General features: G+C 37.2%; 1 protein-coding gene and 1 pseudogene across 1 annotated transcript in view; one reads left to right on the plus strand and one right to left on the minus strand.

Annotated features, from left to right (window-relative positions):
* The window catches only part of WDR64 (WD repeat domain 64), a 141572-nt gene that overhangs the window by 17391 nt on the left and 99757 nt on the right, over positions 1-24424 (minus strand). The window contains exons 16-22 of the mRNA XM_062211381.1: positions 17632-17762; positions 14967-15068; positions 13769-13835; positions 12137-12173; positions 11132-11271; positions 9932-10037; positions 2708-2766 (exon numbers count right to left, since the gene is read on the minus strand). Of these exons, the coding sequence (XP_062067365.1) occupies positions 2708-2766; positions 9932-10037; positions 11132-11271; positions 12137-12173; positions 13769-13835; positions 14967-15068; positions 17632-17762 (642 nt within the window). The remainder of the gene's footprint in view (positions 1-2707; positions 2767-9931; positions 10038-11131; positions 11272-12136; positions 12174-13768; positions 13836-14966; positions 15069-17631; positions 17763-24424) is intronic.
* On the plus strand, positions 3742-4530 carry LOC133773823 (trifunctional purine biosynthetic protein adenosine-3-like; annotated as a pseudogene).

The following is a 24424-nucleotide window of genomic DNA, read 5'->3' on the forward strand; positions in this document are numbered from 1 at the left end:
TATACAGGGCTGGCACTGTGGCGTGTCAGGTAAAGCTGCCACCTGCAGCGCCAGCATCTCAAATGGGCACTGGCTCGAGTCCCAGCTCCTCCACTTCTGATCCAGCTCCCTGATAATGTGCAACTGTCCTTGGGCCCCCGCACCCACATGGGAGACCCCAGGCTCTCAGCTTCGAATTGGCCCATCTCCAGCCATTGTGGCTATCTGGGAAATGAACCAGCAGATGGAATACCTCTCTCTCTCTTTGCCTCTGTCTCTGTAACTCTGCCTTTCAAATAAATAAGTAAATATTTAAAACAAACAAACAAATGTATACCTGCATATCATCTGAAACAAGTTTCTTAACTGGCAGTTTAACTTTCCTAATGCCTGCCAGTATTGTCTGTTCTATTCTATTACATCACACTGAAATCTCTTCTACTTTTACTCAATTCATTAAATTGGTTCCAACTCACTAAATTGATTTCCTGATCCCTCAATGGATTTTAATCTGAAATTAGAAAATAGTACTGTATGTGTATGTGTATGTGTGTATATATAATCATATGTATCATTTACCTTGCTATGGAGAGTTTTTTCCTATTGTTTTAGAATCCATGAAACTTCTTTTCAACAATAATGTGTGTGGGGGGAACAAGATTAACTTCTGAATTTAACATGCACATTTCAGATTTTAACAGCAATTTTAATCTATAGTGGGCCTGGTTTAATGCAGTGGCATATGTTAATCTATGTGATAATGCCACATTTTATACTCAGATTTTGTTGTGTATTTATAAATTAGCAACCATGAACAAATTGGGTAATCATTTTTCAAGTACAGAAAAGGTTGACATGAGATTGGTAGGGAAGAATTTTAAGTAAATTATTAAAATAGTTTATCTTCTTTTAAATTGGTAAAAATGATTTAAAATTACAGTAACAATATTCTTTATAACTGTATGTTTTGAAGCTTTTCTCTGAATTTCAAAATGTTTTAGTTGCCAATTTGTACTTAATTTGCAAAAAACCATTTTTTTGTTAAAAGTAATAATACAATATTGATAATTGTGACAGTAGGAGAAAACAAGTAGATAAACATTCACTTGTATGTACTTCAAATGGATGATTTTATTTTCTTCAGCTTACTTCATGTCTTGATTATAAAAAATTTATAGTTATTGTGTTTCACAAGTTGTTTGAACCTTGTTGTTTTCTATGTGATAAAAGTTACATACACAGGCGCCTTTCTCTCTCTGAAGGGAGGAAGGAACCTCCTCTGTGATACGGCCTTGACTAAACAAGTTCAGAGTGGGTGAACTCAAGAGGCTTCCATAGCCTAGACAGCTCATAGCAAGAGTCTCTTATTTATGCTGACGTCATAAATAAGAGTGCCAATTGTTAAATCAACAGCGGGAGTCACTGGGTACATGCTCCCCATGTAGGATCTCTGTCCTTAATGTGTTTTACTATGAAACTTAACACTACTAGTTGAACAATACCCTATACCTTGCGCGATTGTGTGAGTGCAGCCTGTTGAAATCCTTGCTTAGTGTATACTAAGTTGATCTTCAGTATATGAAGGTAATTGAAAATGAAACTCGATGAAGGGCGGGATGGGAGAGGGAGTGGGAGAGGGGAGGGCCACGGGAGGGAGGGAGGTTGGAGGGGGGAAGCCACAACAATACAAAAGTTGCACTTTGTAAATTCACATTTATTAAATAAAAAAAATAATAACTATAAAAAAAGTAAGTTACATACAGAAAGTACATTAGATTATAGAACAAGAAACCTGGCCTTTGACCCTGATTTTGTCATTAATGGATTGTGTGATCCTGGGCAAACCATTCTGTTTTACACTCTTTGAGACATAATACTTTTAAAATTGAATACCTGAATTTTTTGCTAACTATCATGGATTCTTTGGAATGAAAGGAAAACTATATTGATTAAATAAAATAATGTTGAAATAATAATCATTCTGCATACCTTAAGAAATCAAATCTTAATCTGTGTGTTCATATGCTAATCTTTATGATTCAAAAGTGAAGCATTACTGTTTATGGTAATATTTAACTTCTGGATTTGAAGTACTAACTGAAAGGGAAATAAGCCCACACTCACATAGTGTGTGTTTGGTACAATCTTTAATCAGTGTTGGATTTTAATCTATAATAAATATAGATATATTTGGATATCCATACACATATAAGAAGTACATATTCAAATGTTTATAAAATAAGGATGGTGACATTTACATTGTTTTAACAGTAAAAGTAGAATTAAAAGTACCTGAATTATAAGGAAGATTAGATTTAGACTAGATATGAAGAAGAATTTCTTCAAAATAATTATAATTCTGCACTAGATTTGCAAGGAAAGGTTATGTATGAAATGACATGAAGATGAATAAGATAGATGAACTTATGATGGAGAAGGATTGCCTATTAGCTCCTTTAAAGAAACAGGTTGCTAAATGAATACTCACAGATAAGTCAAAACATGAAGAAGATGCAAAGAGACTCCTGGCTAGCCTACTCAATCCCTCTCCATCATCTATTCCCTCTTTACCAGTATACCATTGTTATTTGTCATTTAGCTCAAATTTAAAGAATATATGTGCCTTGAGAACAGGGAGTCTTAGTTTCTATTTTCTTGGTATCTAGCATAAATGAAATGCTCAATAAATATGTGCTGATTCATTAAAATAGAAGATTAAATTTCTTACCTTTTCATCATGAGGAGGTTCCAGGAAGGAACTAATGCTGAATATGACAACATGTCCTTCTGTATAAAAATTAAATTAAGCATTAATTTAATTTAATACCATGTTGACTAAATAGTTACTACTCCTAATGTTAAGTAATTTTGAATGAGGTGCTTATATTGATAAATAAAATAGAATCTGTGAAAAAAATGAAAGAAGAAATTTCATACAAACTCTTATAGGTAGTAATTTTTTTTCTGGGTGAGTAAATTATGATTTTGCCTTATCCAGTCAGAATGAAAATTCTTCTGGAGATCAGTGTGGATAATAATAGGACTGAATATAGCACTACCAAATAGAATCCTAACTCTTACAGAGATATTCATCCTACAAACCAAATGAGGTGCATTTTAAAAAGATACAGAAATGCCATAACTACATCTAGACCCATAATACCCAAACAAGGATAAAGAAAAAAGTCTTGAAAGAAACCAGGCAGAAAAAAAGTTGAGAATTTAATCAAATGACTTCTCAGAAACACTGTTAGCAAGAAAAGAGTGGTATGAAATATTTAATGTGTTGTGAGAATAAAAACCACCAACCTAGAATTCTGTACCCTTCAACAGTGAAGAAGGAATACTTTCTCAGATAAACAAAAGTGAGAGAATTTCTCACTAGTAGACCTGTCCTACAAAAAATGTTAAGACAATTTCTTCAAAGAAAAGGAAAATGAGTTAGATCAGAAATTCATATCTACATAAGGAAACAATATTAGAAAAAGTAAAGTTAAAATGACACGTATTATCTTTCTTATTTACAGAAAATAGTTGATACAAAATAATAATAGCAACAATATATTTGATTATTATAATGTTTGAAATGAAAGATAGTATTATAAAAGTTAGGAGAGAATATTTAGGAATATTTTGGTATTACAAGGTACTTTTAATACTCCTGAAGTGATATTGTGTTATTTGAAAATGGGCATGGGCAAGGGACATGGTCTCCTGGTATCAGTTTCATTTTCCTTTGGAATTTTTGCCTTGCACACAGCAATGACAGCCCAAGTACTTGTAATTGGCAATGGAAGAAGAGGACATATACTGGCCTGGAAACTTACACAGTCCCATCATGTCAAACAAGTGTTGGTTGACCCAGGAAATGCAGGCTCTGCCTGCTCTGAAAAGATCTCAAATACTACCATCTTAGTGATCACACTGCCCTTTCTCAATTCTGCAAAATAAGAATATTGCTGTTGGACCTGAAGCACCTCTGGCTCCTGGAATTGTTGAGAACATGACTTTTGCAGGACTGCAATTCTTTGGCCCCACAACCAAAACAGATCAGTTGGAGTCCAGAAAAAGATTCGCTAAAGAGTTTATGGATTGACATGGAATCCCAACTGCGTGGTGGAGAGCTTTCACCAAGCCTGAAGAGGCCTGCAGCTTCATTATGAGTGCAGACTGCACTGCTTTGGTTGTGAAGGTCAGTGGCCTTAGCAGTTGGGAAAGGGGTAATTATTGCAAAGAAAAAAGAAGAGGCCTACAGGGCTGTTCAGGAGATCATGCAGGGGAAAGCTTTTGGAGCAGCTGGAGAAGCGACTGTTGTTGAAGAACTCCTCCAAGGAGAAGAGGTGCCATGTCTGTGTTTCACTGAATGGAGGACTGTGGACCCTATGCCTCCAGGACACGGACAAGTGATTACTGGAGGGAGATCATAGCCCCAACACAGGGGAAAAGGAAGCCTATTGTCCAGCACCTCAGGTTTCGAAGGATTTGTTACTAAGAATTAAAAACACTGTTCTTCAGAGGACAGTAGATGTTTGTCCATCTATGCCAGTCTAACTATATCAATAGTCTAAATAGTACCAATGAAAAGACAGAGATGCTCAGAGTAGATCTCAAAATATAACCCAAGTATGCTATCTATAACAAGTCCACTTTAAATACAGGCACGTATAGATTAAAAGTAAAGGGATGAAGTGTTACAATGACATGAATCAACAGAAAGCAGTGGAGTAAGGGAAAGTGTCAGGGATAAAGAAGTGTTTTTAAAGAACTTAAACTCAACTGTGGGGCCGGCGCTGTGGTGAAGCAGGTTAAAGCCCTGGTCTGTAGTGCCAGCATCCCATATGGGTGCTGGTTCCTGTCCCAGCTGCTCCACTTCCAATCCAGCTCTCTGCTAAGGCCTGAGAAAGCAGTAGAAGATGGCCCAACTGCCTGGGCCCCTGTACCCACATGGGAGGTGCAGAACAACCTCCTGGTTCCTGGCTTCAGATTGGCTCGGTTCTGGCTGTTGCTGCCGTTTGGGGAGTAAACCAGCAGATGGAAGACCTCTCTCTCTCTCTCTTTTTTTCTCTCTCTCTCTCCTCTCCCTGCTGCTGCTGCCTCTGCTTCTGCCTCTCTGTAACTCTGCCTTTCAAAGAAAAGAGCTGTCTGCACCTCAATGTTCACTGCAGCTCAATTCACAATAGCTAAGGCATGGAATCAACCTAAATGCCCATCAAGAGTAGACTAGATAAAGAAATTATGGGACATGTACTCTATAGAATACTATACAGCAGTCAAAAACAATGAAACCCGGTCATTTGCAACAAAATGGAGGAATCTGGAAAACATCATGCTCAGTGAATTAAGCCAGTCCCAAAGGGACAAATATCATATGTTCTCCCTGATCAGTGACAACTAACTGAGCACCAAAAAGGAAACCTGTTGAAATGAAATAGACACTATGAGAAACAGTGACTTGATCAGCCCTTGTCCCAAATGTTGATGAACAACTTAATACTTTATCCCTTTTAGTATTTTTTTTGTTCTACTTAATACTATTGGTTGAACTCTGTAATTAACACACAATTATTCTTAGGTGTTTAAATTTAACTGAAAAATGATCCCTGTTAAATACAAGAGTGGGAATAAGAGAGGAAGGAGATGTACAATTTGGGACATGCTCAATCGGACTTGCCCAAATGGTAGAGTTAGAAACGTGCCAGGGGATTCCAATTCAATCCCATCAAGGTGGCATGTACTAATGCCATCTCACTAGTCCAAGTGATCAGTTTCAGTTCACAATTGATGACTCTGATAGGTCTAAGAGTCAAAGGGATCACACAAACAAGACTAGTGTCTCCTAATCCTAACTGATAGAATCAAAAAGGGAGAGAACGATCCAACATGGGAAGCGGGATACACAGCAGACTCATAGAATGGCAGATGTCCTAAACAGCACTCTGGCCTCAGAATCAGCCCTTAAGGCAGTTGGATCTGGCTCAAGAGCCCATGAGAGTATTGTAGGCATGGAAAGCCAAGACACTCTGGAAAAAAAATGACCTAAATGAAAGATCTCTGCAAGTGAGATCCCAGTGGAAAGAACGGGGCCATCAAAGAAGGAAGTACCTTTCTCTGAAGGGAGGAGAGAACTTCTACTTTGACTATGACCCTGTCTGAATAAGATCAAAGTCAGCGAACTCAAAAGGCTTCCATAGCCTTGGCAACTCATGACAAGAGCCTAGGGAGATTACTGATGCCATAAACAAGAGTGTCAAATTGTTAAGTCAACAACAGGAGTCACTGTGCACTTACTCCCCATGTAGGATCTCTGTCCTTAATGTGTTGTACAATGTGAATTAATGCTATAACTAGTACTCAAACAGTACTTTATACTTTGTGTTTCTGTGTGGGTGCAAACTGTTGAAATCTTTACTTAATATATACTAAATTGATCTTCGGTATACAAAGAGAATTGAAAATGAATCTTGATGTGAATGGAATGGGAGAGGGAGTGGGAGATGGGAGGGTTGCGGGCAGGAGGGAAGTTGTGGGCGGGGGGAGCCAATGTAATCCATAAGGGGTATTTTGGAAGTTTATATTCATTAAATAAAAGTTAAAAAAATAAACAAATAAATCTTAAAAAAAAAACTCAACAATGAGAAAATGAATAATATGATTAACAACGGACCAAAGATCTGAGCAGACATTTCACTAAAGAAGGTGTACAGATGTCAAATAGGCATATGGAAAGATGCTTCACAGCATATATCATCAGGAAAATGAAATTTAAATAATATTGAGATGCCACTATATATCTATTAAATTGGTTAGAATCTGGAACACTGAAAATACCAAACACTGGTTAGGCCTTAGAGCTCAGGAACTATCATTCACTGCTTGTGGGAATGCAAAATGATATAGTCACTTTGAGAGATGGTTTGTCAGTTTCTTACAAAACTAAACACACTTACCATATGATGCAGCAGTTGCACTCCATAGTATTTATCCAAAGGAGTTGAAAACTTAGGTTTATTAAAAAATCTGTATACAGATATTTATAGCCACTTTATTCATAATTGCCAAAACTCAGAAGAAATCAAGATGTTCTTTAGTAGGTGAATGGATCAATAAACCATGGTACATACAGATATTATTCTGTACTAAAAAATGAACTATCAAGCTATGAAAACACATGGAGTAAACTTAAATGTATATTACCAAAAAAAAAAAAAAAGTCAAACTGAAAAGGCTACATACTCTATGACTCCAACTATATGACATTCTGGAAAAGGCAAAATAAGTACAGTAAAAAGATCAATGGTTGCCAGGGGTTGGAGCAGGTAGCAAAGAATGTTAGGAGCACAGAGGATTTAGGGACAGTGACACTACTCCATATGGCATATCATTGGACATTGTCAAAATCTTTAAGGGGTCGGCACCATGGTGCAATAGGTTAATCCTCTGCCTGTGGCGCCAGCATCCCATGTGGGTGCCAGTTCTAGTCCTGGTTGCTCCTCTTCCAGTCTAGCTCTCTGCTATGGGCTGGGATAGCAGTGGAAGATGGCCCAAGTGCTTAGGCCCCTGAACCCACGTGGGAGACCAGGAAGAGGCACTTGGCTCCTGGCTTCGGATTGGCACAGCTCCAACCATTGCGGCCATTTGGGAAGTAAACCAATGGAAGGAAGACCTTTCTCTCTGTCTCTCTCACTGTCTAATTCTATCTGTCAAATAAATAAATAACAAATCTTAAAAAAAAAGTCTTTAAGTTCAACATTATGAGTGAGCCTTATATAAACTGTGGGCTTTGGATGGTAGTGATGAGTCAATGTAGGTTCATTAATTGTAGCAAATGTCACCACTCTAGTGCAGGATGTTGATAGTGGGGAAAGCTGTATCTGTGTATTGATTGATAGGAAGAAGGCAGTATATGGGAACTCTGTCATTTATATTCAGTTGTGCTGAGAACTCAAAATTATCTAAAATATAAAGTCTATGTCTTTCAAAAGCAACAAATAATGATGTCTGAGGATGCCTGATTTAAAGTAGTAACTAGATAGCAACCCACAAAGATTGTTTTTTCACATACACTGAGACATTGACAAAGGAAACCTAAGGCCTGAATCTAGTCCAAGTCTGCTTTACTTATAACAAGGATGAAGATAGATTGGGTTGCAAGTCCATTCCTACTGTATTTTTCTGGCTCACAGGTAAAACTCATAGTTCTTAAGAGGACTGGGCCCTGCACCCCCATGGGAAACCAGGAGGAAGCACCTGGCTCCTGGCTTCGGATCGGCGCAGCGCGCCAGCCACAGCGCGCCGGCTATAGCAGCCACTTGGGGGGTGAACCAACGGAAGGAAGACCTTTCTCTCTCTCTCTCTCTCTCACTGTCTAACTCTGCCTGTCAAAAAAAAAAAAAAAAAAAAAAGAATAGGATGGGGGTACCAGTGCTGTGGCGTAGCAGGTAAAGCCACTGCCTGCAGTGCCGGCATCCCATACAGGCTCCATTTCGAGTCCCAGGTGCTCCACTTCTGATCGAGCTCTCTGCTATGGCCTGGAAAAGCAGTGGAAATGGCGCAAGTCCTTGAGCCTCTGCACCTGAATGGGAGACCTGGAAGAAGCTCCTGGCTCCTGGCTTCAGATTGGCCCACTTCTGGCCATTGCTGCCATTTAGGGAGTGAACCAGTGGATGGAAGACCTCTCTCTCCATCTCTCTCTGTTTCTGCCTCTCTGTAAAACTTTCAAATAAATAAATAAATCTTAAAAAGAAGAAGAAGAAGAGGATGGGCTATATGATAGTAAATTGGGCAGGAGAAAAGAGAGGAGTAACCTTAAAAGAGGTATATTGTGAGAATTCTGTAAACAGCTCCAAATTTTAGTTTTGTGTATTTTTGCTAGGAAAGGTTTACTGCATAGTAGGCGAAATGAATATAAGAACATTAAAACTACTTTAAAAGAACAAAATTTACCTGATCTTAACTTTCTCTACTAGTCTGCTATAAACACAAATATTGTTTGCAGACACTGTAGAGGTTGACAGATAAATGAGAACAAAAAGTGTAGAGAAAGCGTATCAGAATATAAAAATACTGATGGTGAGCAATGAAACCAAATAAAATAGGTAAAATAGAGATAACTTTAAATAAACATTGTAAATGTATGATAGTACTGAATGAAAGACTCAAACAACTGGTAGTACAATATAGGGTGTTGAGGTTTTTACAAAATAAATTTTGAAATGAGAAAAACATTCATAAAATTGTGATGGAAGTATTAATATACTAGCAGATCTACTCTGGATGTACAGCTCACAAATCACATCAGCAAACAAGTGAAGGGGTACATGTGGAGAAAAGCAAATTACAGTGGGCTATGCTTTCTGCCTTAACTGAAAAAATGCTGTTTCATTCAGATTTAAAAAAAAAAAAACCTAAACACTGGTGAAATTAGAAACTGTCTTACACATGTATGTGCACCTGCATGTATCACAAAAATTTTTAATTCACAATATAGAAGAAGAAAAATAGGAAGAACAAAAAACAGTATTAAATGAAAGAGTTAAGATAAATTATATTAATTATAGCAAAATACACCCCTCCATGAAGAAAAAAAATTCCTCTCTAATATATGTCACCATTCCCTTTAATAATTATTACTATCCCTTTAATAATTATTACTAACTTTCAATGTTCAAAGTTAGAGCTCTGTATTCTTCTCAGTAAAGTCAGGGATGAGGATGGGTAGCCAAGACAGAAGAGACAGAAAGCCTAGCTCTAAATAAGGAGGTAGGAATGCCAATCGGTTCTCCCAACATCCATGTATTCTATTTATTCAGCAAGCTACCCATGACATTCTCTCCTGGTTAAGCATACATCTTAGATCTTCTCTTGTCTCAATAAAGATTATGTATTTATAAGCATTTTTAGATCATTTAGGTTGTTACAATGCCTGTGGCTAAATATATGAGTAACAACTTACCCATATTTCCAGTCAGTAGCATCCTGGCGCATGAATCAGTATACAGTGATGCCAGAGGAATGGCAGAATGTTTTGTGAAAGGTAGCGTATCTTTTATTAGCCTTCCCTAAATAGAGGACAATGCAAATGAGGCTTTTTGTATGATAATATATCTATAAAACCTTAATATTGGAATTGAATTGCTCTATAAATATTACATCCCAAGAATTATCTCAAGTTCTGAAACATGATTCTCTTCTTTGTAATAAAAATAAGTTGCAGCTATCAATAGGGATTGACTCCTGAGATTGAATAATCTAAAGGTATAGATAACTATTAATTATAAACATCTGAACTCTATTATAGATTGTACTTCAGATTGCTTTTTGCACATGACTCTTCATATATTTCTTCAGAATACATATTCTTCTCTTAAACATTCTTCTCAGGTTAAAGAGATCTCAGTTGTTTTCAACAATAATATTTGCCTTTCCATAAGCTTCTATCTTGAATATTGGGGCAGGACAAGGGATTGCAAAAGATTCAAATTCATTTTTTTCCCAGCACTTTGTGTAACTCAGCACAAGGAATGACTTTCACATGTTTTATCTAGCTTAGGTAATAACATCAAGTTTGAGAAAAAATATTTTGAATCATCTCCTCATTTCCTGAGACTTTATTGTCTTTCTGAAGATTTCATTGTCATTATCCTCAGCCTATTCAAGATACTTTCCTTCATAATCTTCTGAATTCCTTATTCAAACTGTGCCCAGTTCCTCCCCCAAATCAATTTTTCATTTTAAAGTGTTTACATTCAATAAAATCAAATACCATCTTCCAATAATTTAGAGAACTAAAAATATAATGGATCTGGCAAATCTTTAGTACTTTTATGTTTTTCTGCTATAGTACATCATTAATATCCTTTAATATTATTTAAATATTTGATAAAGTATTTAGTGGCATATAGTCACAGCTCAAAAGAAAGATTTGAAATAGCTAAGTTAGCACTCTTGTCAGTTTTTTTCTCTTGAGTTATGTAATTGGCTGAGTGGAAGTTTGAGTAGCATTATTAGTGATGCAGTTTGTGAGGCCAACAAGTTGGCTACAAGATTGAAAAATATTAGAATTAATGCCATTGGAAGAAGACTAAGATTCATCTAATTTTCTTTTTAATCTCTTTTATTCTTTCCTATTTCAGAAAATATCAGGCTCTGTCACCTCCATAGTCCACAAGCGGAGGTGTCCATCTTCATGAGCAGTGGCAAGGATGGGTGGCTGACATTCTATTATGTTGGCAGCTTCGAAATGTTTTTTGTCCACTGCATGTGTCTCTCTCACTGTAACATCTGTATGTTCACCTATCGGAAAAATTAATGAGGTACAATAGTTTTACAATATTTAGAATTCCAAATTTTATGCGGGGAAAAAAATAGCAAAAACACACACAAATTGTTCCTTTGTATTTTTTTTAAACACCAGAGAACTTCAAACAGTAAAGAGAACAAAAATTTTTTTCTAATGGAATTCTGGGTCATTGGGAATTTCTAAAAGGCATACTTTTGATTCTACTATAAAAGCTGCCATATTATACATTATAGCTAAGGCCTACATATGCGTCCAGTATGTCTTTCACATCCAGAATGACTTATAAACCAGTATAAGTTTTAGGAAAATGGACTAGAGACTAAGAATCTCAGTGATGTTTGGATTTTTTAACACCCAGAATTAGTATTTAAAAAGGCATCATCAAAATGGAAATGCTGGCTGGGCTGCGGCTCACTAGGCTAATCCTCCACTTGCAGCGCCGGCACACCGGGTTCTAGTCCTGGTCGGGGCGCCGGTTCTGTCCCGGTTGCTCCTCTTCCAGGCCAGCTCTCTGCTGTGGCCCAGGAGTGCAGTGGAGGATGGCCCAAGTGCTTGGGCCCTGCACCTGCATGGGAGACCAGGAGAGGCACCTGGCTCCTGGCTTCAGATCAGTGCCGCAGTGACCATTGGAGGGTGAACCAATGGAAAAGGATGACCTTTCTCTCTCTCACTGTCCACTCTGCCTGTCCAAAAAAAAAAAAAAAAAAAAGGAAATGCTAACTTTTAGACTATAGAATCTATAGCATCTCAACACTTTGTTTTAAAAACAGCGTATGAGTATATTCATTAAGAATATTTTATCACCTAAAGCTCTGTTGCAAGAGTTGTTTTATTGTAGAGAGGTGATTTCACACTGACCTTTAACATCACCGTCATGTATACTTTGTCTGCTTCCCTGAATTAGGAGAGAAAAAGATATTTCTGACATTATAATGAGATATACTGGGTGACTAGATTCTCATGATGGCTGAATTTGTATTACTTTTAACATTTTTTTACAATGAACTCTGAAAAAAATGTATTGGAGGGATTTTCAGTTTCATAAATAGGGAGTCCATAATAATACTTTCTTAGTGACTCAGAAGTATCATCATAATTAGAATAATTAAATGCCTAACTCATGTCCAGTTCTTGGTGTATATTATCTGTAATTCTATTAACACACAGGTAATTTTTTCTTTTTTATTTCTTTTTATGATGAGGAAAGAAACAGATTTAGTGACATCTTGGAAGCTAATCAGGTAATAAATGCATGACTTGAATTCATGTACAAATCTGCCTGGCTTTTATATCCATAAAATTTTATTCTTCCACCATGCCAGTGGTTTAAAATTATTTTGCTGTGAAAACTTTCCTTGAAACAAAATCTTAACTAGAAATGTAATCTGTAAAAATACACAAATTAGAACTGAGAGGATAATTTGAAAACTACTGCACTACATAATGGATTATAATATTACTAAATGACCTGCTATCTTTTCTCCCTGGGAAATAGGATAATACTTAGTTTTTAGCCAAGGAGTCAGTTGAAAATTATTTGATGAATATAAAATAACACGCATAATTTATTCTCTTTGTGATCATGTATACATGATTCATGGATATAAAAGCCTTGAAAAAAATTTGAAATAGTGAAGAAAACAATTTAGACACTAATTTTTAAAAAAAACAAAAAGGTTTTAGGTACATGAATTTTCTACCCTTACCTTCCACCAAACGAGGGGCTCAGATGCTCAGTATCACTAATTTTTAATGTTGATGTATTTATTGATATTTTTTGAAAGGCAGAGGGGCCAGCGCTGTGGCTCACTAGGTTAATCCTCCACCTGCAGCACCAGCATCCCATATGGGTGCCAGTTCTAGTCCCAGTTGCTCCTCTTCCAGTGCAGATCTCTGCTGTGGCCTGGGAAGGCAGTGGAGGATGGCCCAAGTGCTTGGGCCCTGCACCCACATGGGAGACCAGGAAGAAACACCTGACTCCTGGCTTAGGATTGGCACAGCACTGGCTGTAGCGGCCATTTGGGGGTTGAACCAATGGAAGGAAGACCTTTCTCTCTGTCTCTCACTGTCTATAACTCTACCTCTCAAATAATTTTTTTTTAAAAAAAAGGGCTTCTTTAAAAAAAAAGAAAGGCAGAGTGACAGAGAGAGAGAAAGAGAGACGGGGAGAGGGAGATCATCCTTCCGTTGATTCACTCTCCTTGTGCCTGCAACAGCCAGGGCTGAGCCAGGCCAAAGTCAGGGGCCAGAAGCTCCATCTGTGTCTCCCAAATGGGTGGCAGGGACCTAAGAAGTTGATTACTTAGTGGTTACTTGCTGTCCCTGATGGTGTGTATTAGCAGGAAGCTGGACTAAAAGCAGAGGCAGTACTAATCCCAAGCACTCCCTTATGGGATACAGGCATCCCATGCTGTGGCTTAACTCACAACCCCACAATGTCACTATTTTTGAGCAATCATTGTGACAGGAAGACACTGTTTCTGTTCTTACCTTACAACTCTGTGGACCCTTGCTAGAGTCACACTGGCTTGAGGAACCAATGGAATCTTGACTTGATCTACAGGGGAAGGAGGAGATCCACAGAGAAGAGTTAACATACAGTCACACTCAGAGGGTGCTCTTTACTTCAAATTCAGACGACTGCTGCCTTCTTCATGGGTGGATTCTGAGCCACTCATAAAACAAATCACATCTTAAATTTTGTGTAGCAAACATTCATCAGTGTAGTATTGAGGAAACTCAGCAATTAAGGTTTACTGCTACCTGGGTCTGAAAAGTCTGGCTTGCTCCACTACCAAGGCAAGATTTAGTCCTGGGGAATCTGACACTCAAAAGGTGGGGATATGTAGATGGGGACTGACAAGGCTGAAAAGCTGCTGTAGCACTTGTTATGGCCTGATCCTGCCTCTGCCATGCCCTGCTTTTAATGGGCTAAGGAACTTAGGATGATGGCACGCGTGTACACATAATGAGTCCTCCAGTGTTCTCAGAACACTTCTGATGAAATTTCCAGCTGACAGGTAGGGGAGGTGTTCTATTCCAGCTCACCAATGGGCAATTCCAAACTAGTACAGACCCTTTGTATTTCTCTCCAAAGATGTGTTTAACACTGTGTACTACCTGAAAAATCAGAGTTCTCAAGCAAATATAAATAGAAAAAGTGCTTTTTATAAAGAATTCATTGTTTTAAAAGCATTTAGAAATATTTATTTATGAGACAGAAGCAAGTACTCATCTACTGATTCACTCAAATGCCTGTAACAGCTGGCAGTCAGTCCTCTGTTCTCTAAATGAATGGATGGGGCTTCCTCAGTTATAGTGGCTGGTGTTTGAAATCTCCCATCTGACTTTCTACATTTGCACCGCAAGTCCTTCCTTTTCCTGGCATCAGTGCTCATAGCATTACATTTTGACCAAAAGTGTGGTCACATGAGCATTTTCCATTTCTGCCACTGTGGTAAAATGAGCCATGAAGCTGCCAGGGTAAAGGGAACCCACAGCCCATTAGGTCCCCAATGACCAGCATTTCTACGTACAAATAGTAACAGGGAAGAAAGTTGAATCCAAGAAGTCAACTGAACTTATTTCTTCCTCCAATAGTTTCTTCATTAGTGCAGTCATGAAAAGAACTCTTTTGTCATTCACATAGTCCTAGACAGTATTACTTGATCAGACAGTTTTGAATTACCTTTCACATTCAGGTGTATGAAAGAGGAACAGTATATCATTTATTCTTAAGTGTTTGGGATCCACGTTACTGTCCACAATGAAGGAATCTTCGGGTCGGTACCTTGAAATAAGTACACATTTATATGATAAACATTCAAAGATTAAATAATGTTTTACTTACAACATGGATCCCCTGCAGAGTTAATCAGCTCCTAAATTGTTATTGAATATGCAAAGAAAACCCAAAGGTGTAGAATTTGAACATATCCTCTTTAGTAAGCCTCTGCTTACTCTTAAGGTGGTCACTTAGTGATTTAAAGTCTTAATTCAGTGAGCTGGTCCAGTCTTCCTACCTATAGCTCACAGAGTGAGTTGATTTAGTCCTGTGGAGAAATTCCTGGTATGTTTCACACTTTTTTGAGAATATAATTCTACTCTTTGAATAAGCAGAGTGAAAATTTTGAATAAAATATGGCTATTACCCTCAAGGAACTTATGATGGAGTAGAGAAGAATAGGGCATTCAGTGAGAGCTGTGCTCTGCCTGATCAAGTCTCCTGTTAACCCGTATTGCAAGGAACCATAAACCTCCCTAGGCAGTTTCTTGAGAAGAAGCAATAGTCTCTAACCACTCACACTGGCACTTCATGCTTGGTTCTTAAAGCCACATTTACCATTCCTTGTAGAAAATGGACCTGAGAGCAAAACACTCCTCTTTTCATGGAAATTATTTCTGCTGAATTGAGCTCATGAGTGAAAAAGTAGCCTGGAATGCCCCAAGCTCAAAGGAGCAGCCCATGGGCTTGATGACATGTTGCACTCAAACTTCCTGGATTTTCTGTTCTACAGATGATCTGAAGAGGGAAGTGAGCTATTAATTGTCAAGCAAATAATAAGTTTGGGCCCCAAAATGCGTGTGTGTGTGTGGGGTAGATCATGAAGAGAAGGGTTCCTGACTGGTAATGGGATCTTAGGCAATGTTTCAGGTAGCCATAAGAATGACCTTCATCATGGATATGAAAACCTTTTTCCTATTAGAACCTTTAAAGCTTGTCCCAAATTACCTTACACAGTTTTGTACTAAATTCTATGTTTTTCAGAAATACTCCAGTGATTCTAAATTAATTTTTCTATATAATTAACTGTCTGTATGAAAGGGATATTCTGTATGACACATTATAGTTACTTACTTTTCTCTGATTCAGTGTTGGATTTGCATGCACCCCTTGGCAAAATGCCTGGCATCCACAATTAGGATCAATACTCATTTTAGACCATGACACTGATAATAGTCTTTTTAGTATACCTTCTTTCCCTTCTTAGTGAGATATAAGAAGCTGATGCAGTCTAAGGACTGTATTACTAAGTGTGTGAGGAATTGTGCAGTGCAAGTAAACACCAGTATCAAGTGACAGGTGTGGAGTCTGCAAGAAAGGCCTGTGGGCAAGAATTGAAGAGAAGTAACAGAAGGATGGCAGGAATTCTAGAAGTAGAGCCCAGGATAATATGGTGGAGGTGCAGAAGGAGGGTCTGCACAAAGAGCTATTTCAGCTAAAGGCTCAAAGGAACTAAATCCAGAGTCCAAACATGGAAGAATTATTTTCTCTCAAATGATGGCTGAAGGTAGTGACTCAGACATGGATGGGAAAGGCACCTGGAGTCCAAGCAGACTACTGATATATAGGGTACTATAATAGAGAGGCAGAGCTTTCTTCTGTTCCTCCCTCTTCTTTTCCCTTGTCCTTTCCAGCTGCCTCTTCTTGCCTCCCTTATACCTCTTCCCATTCCCTAAATGCTAACACTTGATTGTATTTTCATTTATGGGTAAGGTCCTTGGCCATATTTTACCTTGAAGGCAAGTTTTACAGACCATCCTTACGTACTGTGTCTACCCATGGCCCTTGCACCCATCCCAGTTACACAATGGGATAGGGCTTATTATTTACAGTCCATCCATACAAATAATACACTATTACATTCATTCCTTTACAACCAGTAGAAAGAGCATTGGAAGTGACTGGCTGGGGAAGGGCAAAGACAGGATTTGGCAAGGAGAAAATCTAATTGGTTGAGAAATAGAATCGCATCTACCAAAGTGGCCCTTACTAACATCATTTATTGAACTGGATGCACCGGGAATGCTGAATGAGAAGGAAAGGCCACTAATGATGCCTCTCACCATTTGATTTCGGTGGCTAGAAAGATAGTGGTTGTGTTGAATATAGAAAGAGGAAAAATGTAGGGGAGGTGTAGGTTGGGAAGACATCTTGGGCATATGGGGTTTAAGGATTCAGATTTGCTGGATTCAGATGGAAATTTGTCAGTAGGCAATTGGATACGCATGTTTGAATCTCTGTGGAGATTAGTGTTTGAAATTATTATGTATTTTAAATGTTTGTTGAGGTCATGAATTTGGACAAGATTATACATGAAAAGCATATACTAATGTGAAAAGAATAAAGGTCTTTGGAATACCAGCACTTAAGGTGCTCCTTGTTCATATCATTCTGGAATTTAGACACTTAGAACACAGTCTCTTCATGAACATAATCCAATCTCCAGGAAAGCCTCCAGTAGGAGATGTCACCACTTTCATTTATTTCTTTCTCTCTCTTTTATTAGGAGTATTATACATTAACTTGGGTCTTCCGCTGTGCAAATTTTATATGTTTAGGGAAGACTTACACTTCTTTGACAGTAGCTGTTACAAAATTCCATAAGATGATCACACCATTTACGGTTCCAACAGCTATCAAATTATATCCTTCTACTTGTAACAAATTAACACAGTTGACTTCAGTACTAATGGCAGGGTTCTGAAGAAAGAAGAGAGTAGACAATGAGTGTCATGAGTACATTATCTAATGACAGTACAGGTGCTGGGTCCATACTTTGTAATTTTCATTAAGTTGAAAATGTATTATTATGATGAGTAAAATCTATTTTTCCTTGGCATTAAAACATTTTAACTTTCAGAATGCATTAAAATGAAAATAATCTCTGCTTTCTCTCCAACTTTATTTATTCTTTACCAGTCATTAATTACCTTTATATGTTTTCCTTTTATTCAAACTATTGAAATATTATTCCTTAAAATATATTTTATTATTTATTTTGAGAGAGAGAGAGAGAGAGAGAGAATCTCCCTAGTTAGGGCTGAGTTAGGCCATAGTCAGAATCTGGGAACTCAATCCAGGTCTTCCACACCAGTGCGTAAGAACCAGTTTCTTGAGCTATCACCTTCTGACTCCCAAGCTCCATATCAGCAGGAAGCTGGAATTGGGACTGGAACCCAGACATTGTGATATGGGATGCAGGCATCCCATCTGGGATCTTGATTACTATGTGAAATGCCTACCCTGAAAGCATATTCTATGTTAAAACTATTCCCACTTCCTGCCTTTTCTTTCCTTAGCAACTAAAGTTTCTGCTGCATACTACTCTTTGGAAGCTTTTCCTACGTATCATTAAGGACTCCTACTATCAGTTTCTATTTGATAACTTTTCAATTGTTTTGCCTAGGGTATTGGTTGGGTGTATCGTATGTTAAGTTCTTGGAAAACAAAGTCAAATAGGATATATGTGAGTCAAGAAACTTTTTATAATTTAAAGCATTCATATAGATGGTTAATTGCTGTATAATTTGAAAGTGCTATATCAAAGGCATGTAAAATACTTGATGGGAACATGGGAGAGGGACATCTATGCAAGTAAGATTAGAGGTCAGTCCCATTACTGCTCTCAGTGGTCCTTGCCTTCCTGAAACTCCCTCCTCTTCTGACATTCTTGATACCAGGCTGTACTGGTTTTACCTATGTCTATTACCCTTCCTTTGCTGTTTCCTACTTGGTAATTTCTTATTCTACCAACCTTTTAAATATTAATATCATTAGGCTTGAATTCCCCCTTATTTTTTTTTCCAACTTTTTCTGGACAACCTCATTCTCTTATGTTTTAGTAATAATGATCCCAGTGTTAATGGCTTAATAACATTCCTCCCTTCAGAAGTTTCAGGCTTGAAAATTTAATTAGTTCTTAGAAATTTTACAGATAGCTCAAAGCAAATATGTCTAAGCCATCATCTCTTGGAAGCATATTCCTGGAACAGTCCTTGGTTCCTCTTGTAACTTCATGGCATCATCAATAATCAGTTACAATCAGTTACTGCCTCTTCTACCACATAAATGTTTGCTGAGAACATTCCTTCCTCACCACCACGACTATCATGACTCGATATTTTTCAAGGGAAACAGTAGCCTGTTGCCTGAATCTTCCATCCTTTTACTGGTCCATCCAGTCTGTCATTCAGGCAGCATCAAAAGTGAACTACTCACAATGCAAATCTGAGCATGTCATTTAAAGTTAATTTGTGAGGGGCAGGTGTCAGGCACAGCTGTTAAAATACCACTTTGGACACCCACATTCCTTATTGGAGCACCTGGGTTCAAATTGTAGCTCTGCTTCCTTATGTACCTGGAGGGTAGCATGTAATAACTCCAGTAGTTGGGTCCTTTCTACCCATAGCGGAGATCCAGATCAAATTCCTAGCTCCTGGCTTTGGCCTGGTTCAGCCTCAGACCCAGCTGTTGTGGGCATTTGGGAAATGAAACAGCTGGTGTGGTGGGAGCTCTCTCTCTCTCTCGCTCTTGCTCTCTCTCTCTCTCACACACACATACAAATAAACATTTTAAAAAATAATAAAGCCCTTCAGTGGGTTCCCATTTTTTAATAGGAATCCAAAACTCCTTTGTGAGCCTGATCAAGTCCATACCAATTTGTTTCTTTTCATCCTCTACCACTCCAAGTATTACTCTGGCTGCACAGTTATCCTACACAAAACAAGTGATATCTTACCCTCCCCATATGACTTTGTTCATGTTCTCTCTTCTTCTTGGGATTCACTTTGTCTTTTCATCTCCTTCTGTAAACTTCCTTTCTCAACCTTTCTGATAAGTCTTTAGATCCATTTCAACAATTCATTTCAACAATTATCTTCTTCAGGGATCTCCCGCTCTCCCCCAGCCCTTTAAGTTCTCTGCTGTACTCCTATAGTGTGGGCACCATACCTAATTAATCTTGGCATTCTCAAGATTTATTAGCTAAGAGTGCATTAGATACATACTTGGTATTCAATATAAAAAATGCTTCAGGGGCCAGCATCCCATATGGGCGCCGGTTCAAGTCCCAGCTGCTTCATTTCCGATCCAGCTCTCTGCTATGGCCTGGGAAAGCAGTGAAAGATGGCCCAAGTCCTTGGGCCTCTATACCCCCGTGGGAGACCTGGAGGAAGCTCCTGGCTCCTGTCTCCTGTCTTCAGATTGGTGCAGCTCCAGCCATTGCAGCCAACTGGGGAGTGAACCAGCAGATGGAAGATCTCTCTCTCTCTCTCTCTCTCTCTCTCTCTCTGCCTTTCCTTCTCTCTCTGTGTAACTCTGACTTTTAAGTAAATAAATAAATCTTTTTAAAAAAGTGCTTCATAAATGAAAGAGTTTTTGGGAAAGAACTATGCACAATTTTTTTCTATGTGTCTTTTGCAAACTGTATCTATAGAGTAATTTTCAAGGCTATTGTAACAGGAAGTGCCCAGTGCTGATTATGATGAATACAAAAATAAGTGTTCAAACTCAGAGATAATGTATACTAAGTCTAAAAGGTATTCATTGTACTTCAATACTTTGTTCTATAGTTTTTGCAATTTTACCTAAAAGCAAAGCAATCATTTTTCATTACCTATGCAATTACTTACCAACTGTCTGGGGTTCTAGTCATTGTGCATTTCTGTTTTTATTGGCTATAATCAAGTTTTCATATATCAAAAACTCGCTGTTTCCAATAATGTGTAAAATTAAAAGTAGACCCAAGCTTTGTGAAATGCATTTTGTTCTATCTTTTGTGCACATTACATGAAATATTATTATGTCAAGGTGACTTATATATATTGATTTCAAAGTCCTTTGATCTAAGAATAATACCTCTAAACATTTAATTTAGCAATGAATGGAATTCATATTGCAGTGTTTAAATGATATTTGTTTCAATGTAAGGAAAATAATGCAGTATATTTGTGCCTTGTGATAAAATTATAGTTTTCATGTGCTATAAAACAAGCTATATTACTCTTTATTAAATTATGTTATGGTTATTTCATTAACAGCTGAGGGGGAAAAGCAAGACTTTCTTCAGTTGCTCCCTCTATAACTTAAGAGTTTTTTGCATTCTTTAATATCTGGCCACTTATCCCTGAAAAAGATGAAAAGTTCTGGGGTTCGAGCTAAAATTAAAGTAACTAAATAAGGTTAATGAACGGTTTCATTAAAAAAAAATCAGCTGGGGCTAGAGTTGTGGTCCACTGGGTCAAACCAATGCTTACAATGCTGACATCCAATATTGGAGTGCCAGTTTAAGTCTCAAATACTCCACTTCTGATCTAGCTTCCTGCTAATGTGCCAGGGAAAGCAAAAGATAATGGCCCAAGTACTTGGGCCCCTGCCATCCAAGTGGGAGATATGGATGGATTTCCAGGCTCCTGATTTCAGTTTGGCCCAGACTTGGTCATTGCAGCCATTTGGGAAGTGAACCAACAGATGGAAGATATGTCTGTCTGTCTAGCTGTCTCTCTCTCTCTCTCTCTGTCATTCTGCCTTTCAAAATTAAAGAAGCAATTCTTTAAAAAATCAGTTGGTCTAAATTTTTACAGACACAGAGGAACATCTTCTCCACTTCTCTATCTTCAACCTTAAGCATGTGCTCTGAATACTTCATGCTTCCAAATCAAGGAGGTGTAAGCATGACACAAAAATAGCTTTCTGGAAAGATGTTAAATTAAATTGTCCAATTCTATGTGTGTGTGTGTGTGTGTATTTCAGAGATATTTTTAAATGAAATAAAACTGTAGATAATAGTGATTAACCTTTTCCTGATTAAAAACACCTCAAGAATATATATTTAAACCATGGTGAAATACTACACAGGCATAAAAAAGAATGATCTACTAATATTTGCAGGGATGTGGGCAAATCCCACAAGCATTTTGCTACATGAAAGAAAAACCTTAAGTCTATACCATGTGACTTAACTTATATGATGCTTTAGAACAGTAAGAAAAAAATCTATGGTGAAAAAAAATTAGAACAGCAGTTGCCTTTTTGGGGAGGCTCAGGTACTGACTAGGCAGGGGCTTTGAGGAACTTCTGGGTGATGGTAATGTTCTTTATCTTGATGGGGTTTGGGTTGCTCCTCTTCAGCCTCAGTGAATAGCACACTTAGATTCTGTTCATTTTATGTCAATTTCACTATAAACAAAACCATGAACAGTCAACCCTAGTTAATGATGCACAGAGTGAAATGATTAGGGGTGATATGTATTAATACCTTCAAGTTACTTAGAAATAGATTTTAAAAACAAGTTGGATTAAATGATGGTGATAAAGCAGATATTGCAAAATGTTATTAAAATTTAAGTGGAGGGATATATGGATAATCACTGTATAATTCTGCAAACTTTTTTGTGTTTGAAAATTTTTATAATGAAATTCTGGAATAGAAAAAGCCATGAACTTTGTACTTCCCAGGAAAGAAGTTTTACAGACAAATTCAGAGTCGGTTTAGACTTCCCAGAAGTCTACTCATGGAAGGAAGCCCATGGATCCCAGGTCAAAGACCCTGGCTCTGTAACTTCTGAAGAATTATCTTATTTAGTACTTGTCAGAAATTGCTTCCTTTTTCTCTGTTGGAAGAAATAAGGCTGGCTCCTTTCAGTCTACTTATAATTTTGGAATTCAGAGACTATCCTGAAGAAAGTCAGTCTGATGGTACACTTTTTTTTTTTAATAGATTTTTAAAACATCAACCACAAAATAGATGTCTTTAACTGATCAGTTGATGTCACCAGTGCAAATGAGAAACTTAAAAAATTGAAACCTATGAAAAGAGAAAACTGAAATTTTGTTAACTGACATTTAAAAAATCTATTTAAGATTGTAAGTTGCAAAAATGGTGAAATAATAATGACCATAAAAAGTGAACAACCATTTTGTGACCTTTCGACACTCTCCAAACTTTCTCTTTTTGTTAAAATCTAGGAGAATTTGGAAGACTTAGCTATTTTTTGGGAGATGAGTTATTTTATCTACATAGGTAGATGGGCTATTTTTAGAGGGACAATAGACTTCTTGTGGAAAGCCTGGAGAACTTTTGTGATTATTATTTCCAAAATAATAGTGCCTGTTAACCAGAAACTTCATCTGCACTTGGCCTCCCAGATGTTAGTATTGCCATGGCTGAAATGATTTTAACTAAAAATAAAACACTAATATATAACTGGTAAAATATAAATGAAACTTACATCACAAAAGGCCAATATACCTAATACATTTACCTAATTATATACACATACATATATATTTGTGTATAAATATGTATATGTTTCCTAATATAACTGATGTATAAAAAGCTTTTAAAACATTTAAAGAAAAAGAACACCTAGATAAAAAAGAGAAAAGAGATATGAACAGAGGTCCCATACACATATTAAAAAATGCTCTGCTAACTTATTACAAGAGAATTGCAAATTAAAATTTACCAAAATATGATTTTGTACTCATAAATCTAAAAGCGTGATAATATAAAGTTTTGGCAAGGCTATGAGGAAGTACTTATCCTCATGTTGTTAGTGAAAGTGCAGAATTGTTCAACTGTAGAAGTTGGCAATATCTAGGAAGATTATATTAGCATTTACTTTTTGACCCTCAGTTCCTCTTTTAGGAATCTATCCCAAAGATACAGTGTTAAAATTTTTTTAAAAAATATGACTATGAATCTATGCATACACACATATATAACACTATATTTGCTGCAGCATTATGTTTAATTGGAAAAAGTAAGAAATAATCCAAATGTCCACCCACAGGGGACTAGTTGAATAAACTATGGTGCATCCATTCAGATGAAATGTTAAAGAGCTTTCAAAAAATAGATGAATGTTTATAACCATGTCCACAGAAGCATTATTATCAGTAACCAAGAAGTGAAAAAGCAACCCAAGCACTGATCAATTGATGAATAAAATAATGTGTGGTATATACATAGAATAGAATATGTAGCATTCAGCCTTTAAAAGAAAGGAAATTCTGATACATGTTACAACATGGTTAAACTCTGAGGATTTTATGTTAAGTGAAACAAGCCTGTATATTTTTGCTTAAATGTGGTACCTAGTGTAGGTTAATTCATAGATACAGAAAATAGAATGGTGGTTTCCAGGGGCTAGAAGAGAACAGTTGAGAAGTTATTACATTATCAGGTATAGAGTTTCAAGTATTACTGGGGATGGACACTCCTATGTGAATATACTTAATGCCACCAATTATGCATCTCAAAATGTTTGGGATGGCAAAATTTACATTATATATATTTTACCACAATCTTTTTAAAGGATGAATATTTCTAAATATTGCTTTATAATGATCTCCAGAATATA

Source organism: Lepus europaeus, chromosome 14, assembly GCF_033115175.1.
Source record: "Lepus europaeus isolate LE1 chromosome 14, mLepTim1.pri, whole genome shotgun sequence".
In the NCBI taxonomy this organism is placed as follows: Eukaryota; Metazoa; Chordata; class Mammalia; order Lagomorpha; family Leporidae; genus Lepus; species Lepus europaeus.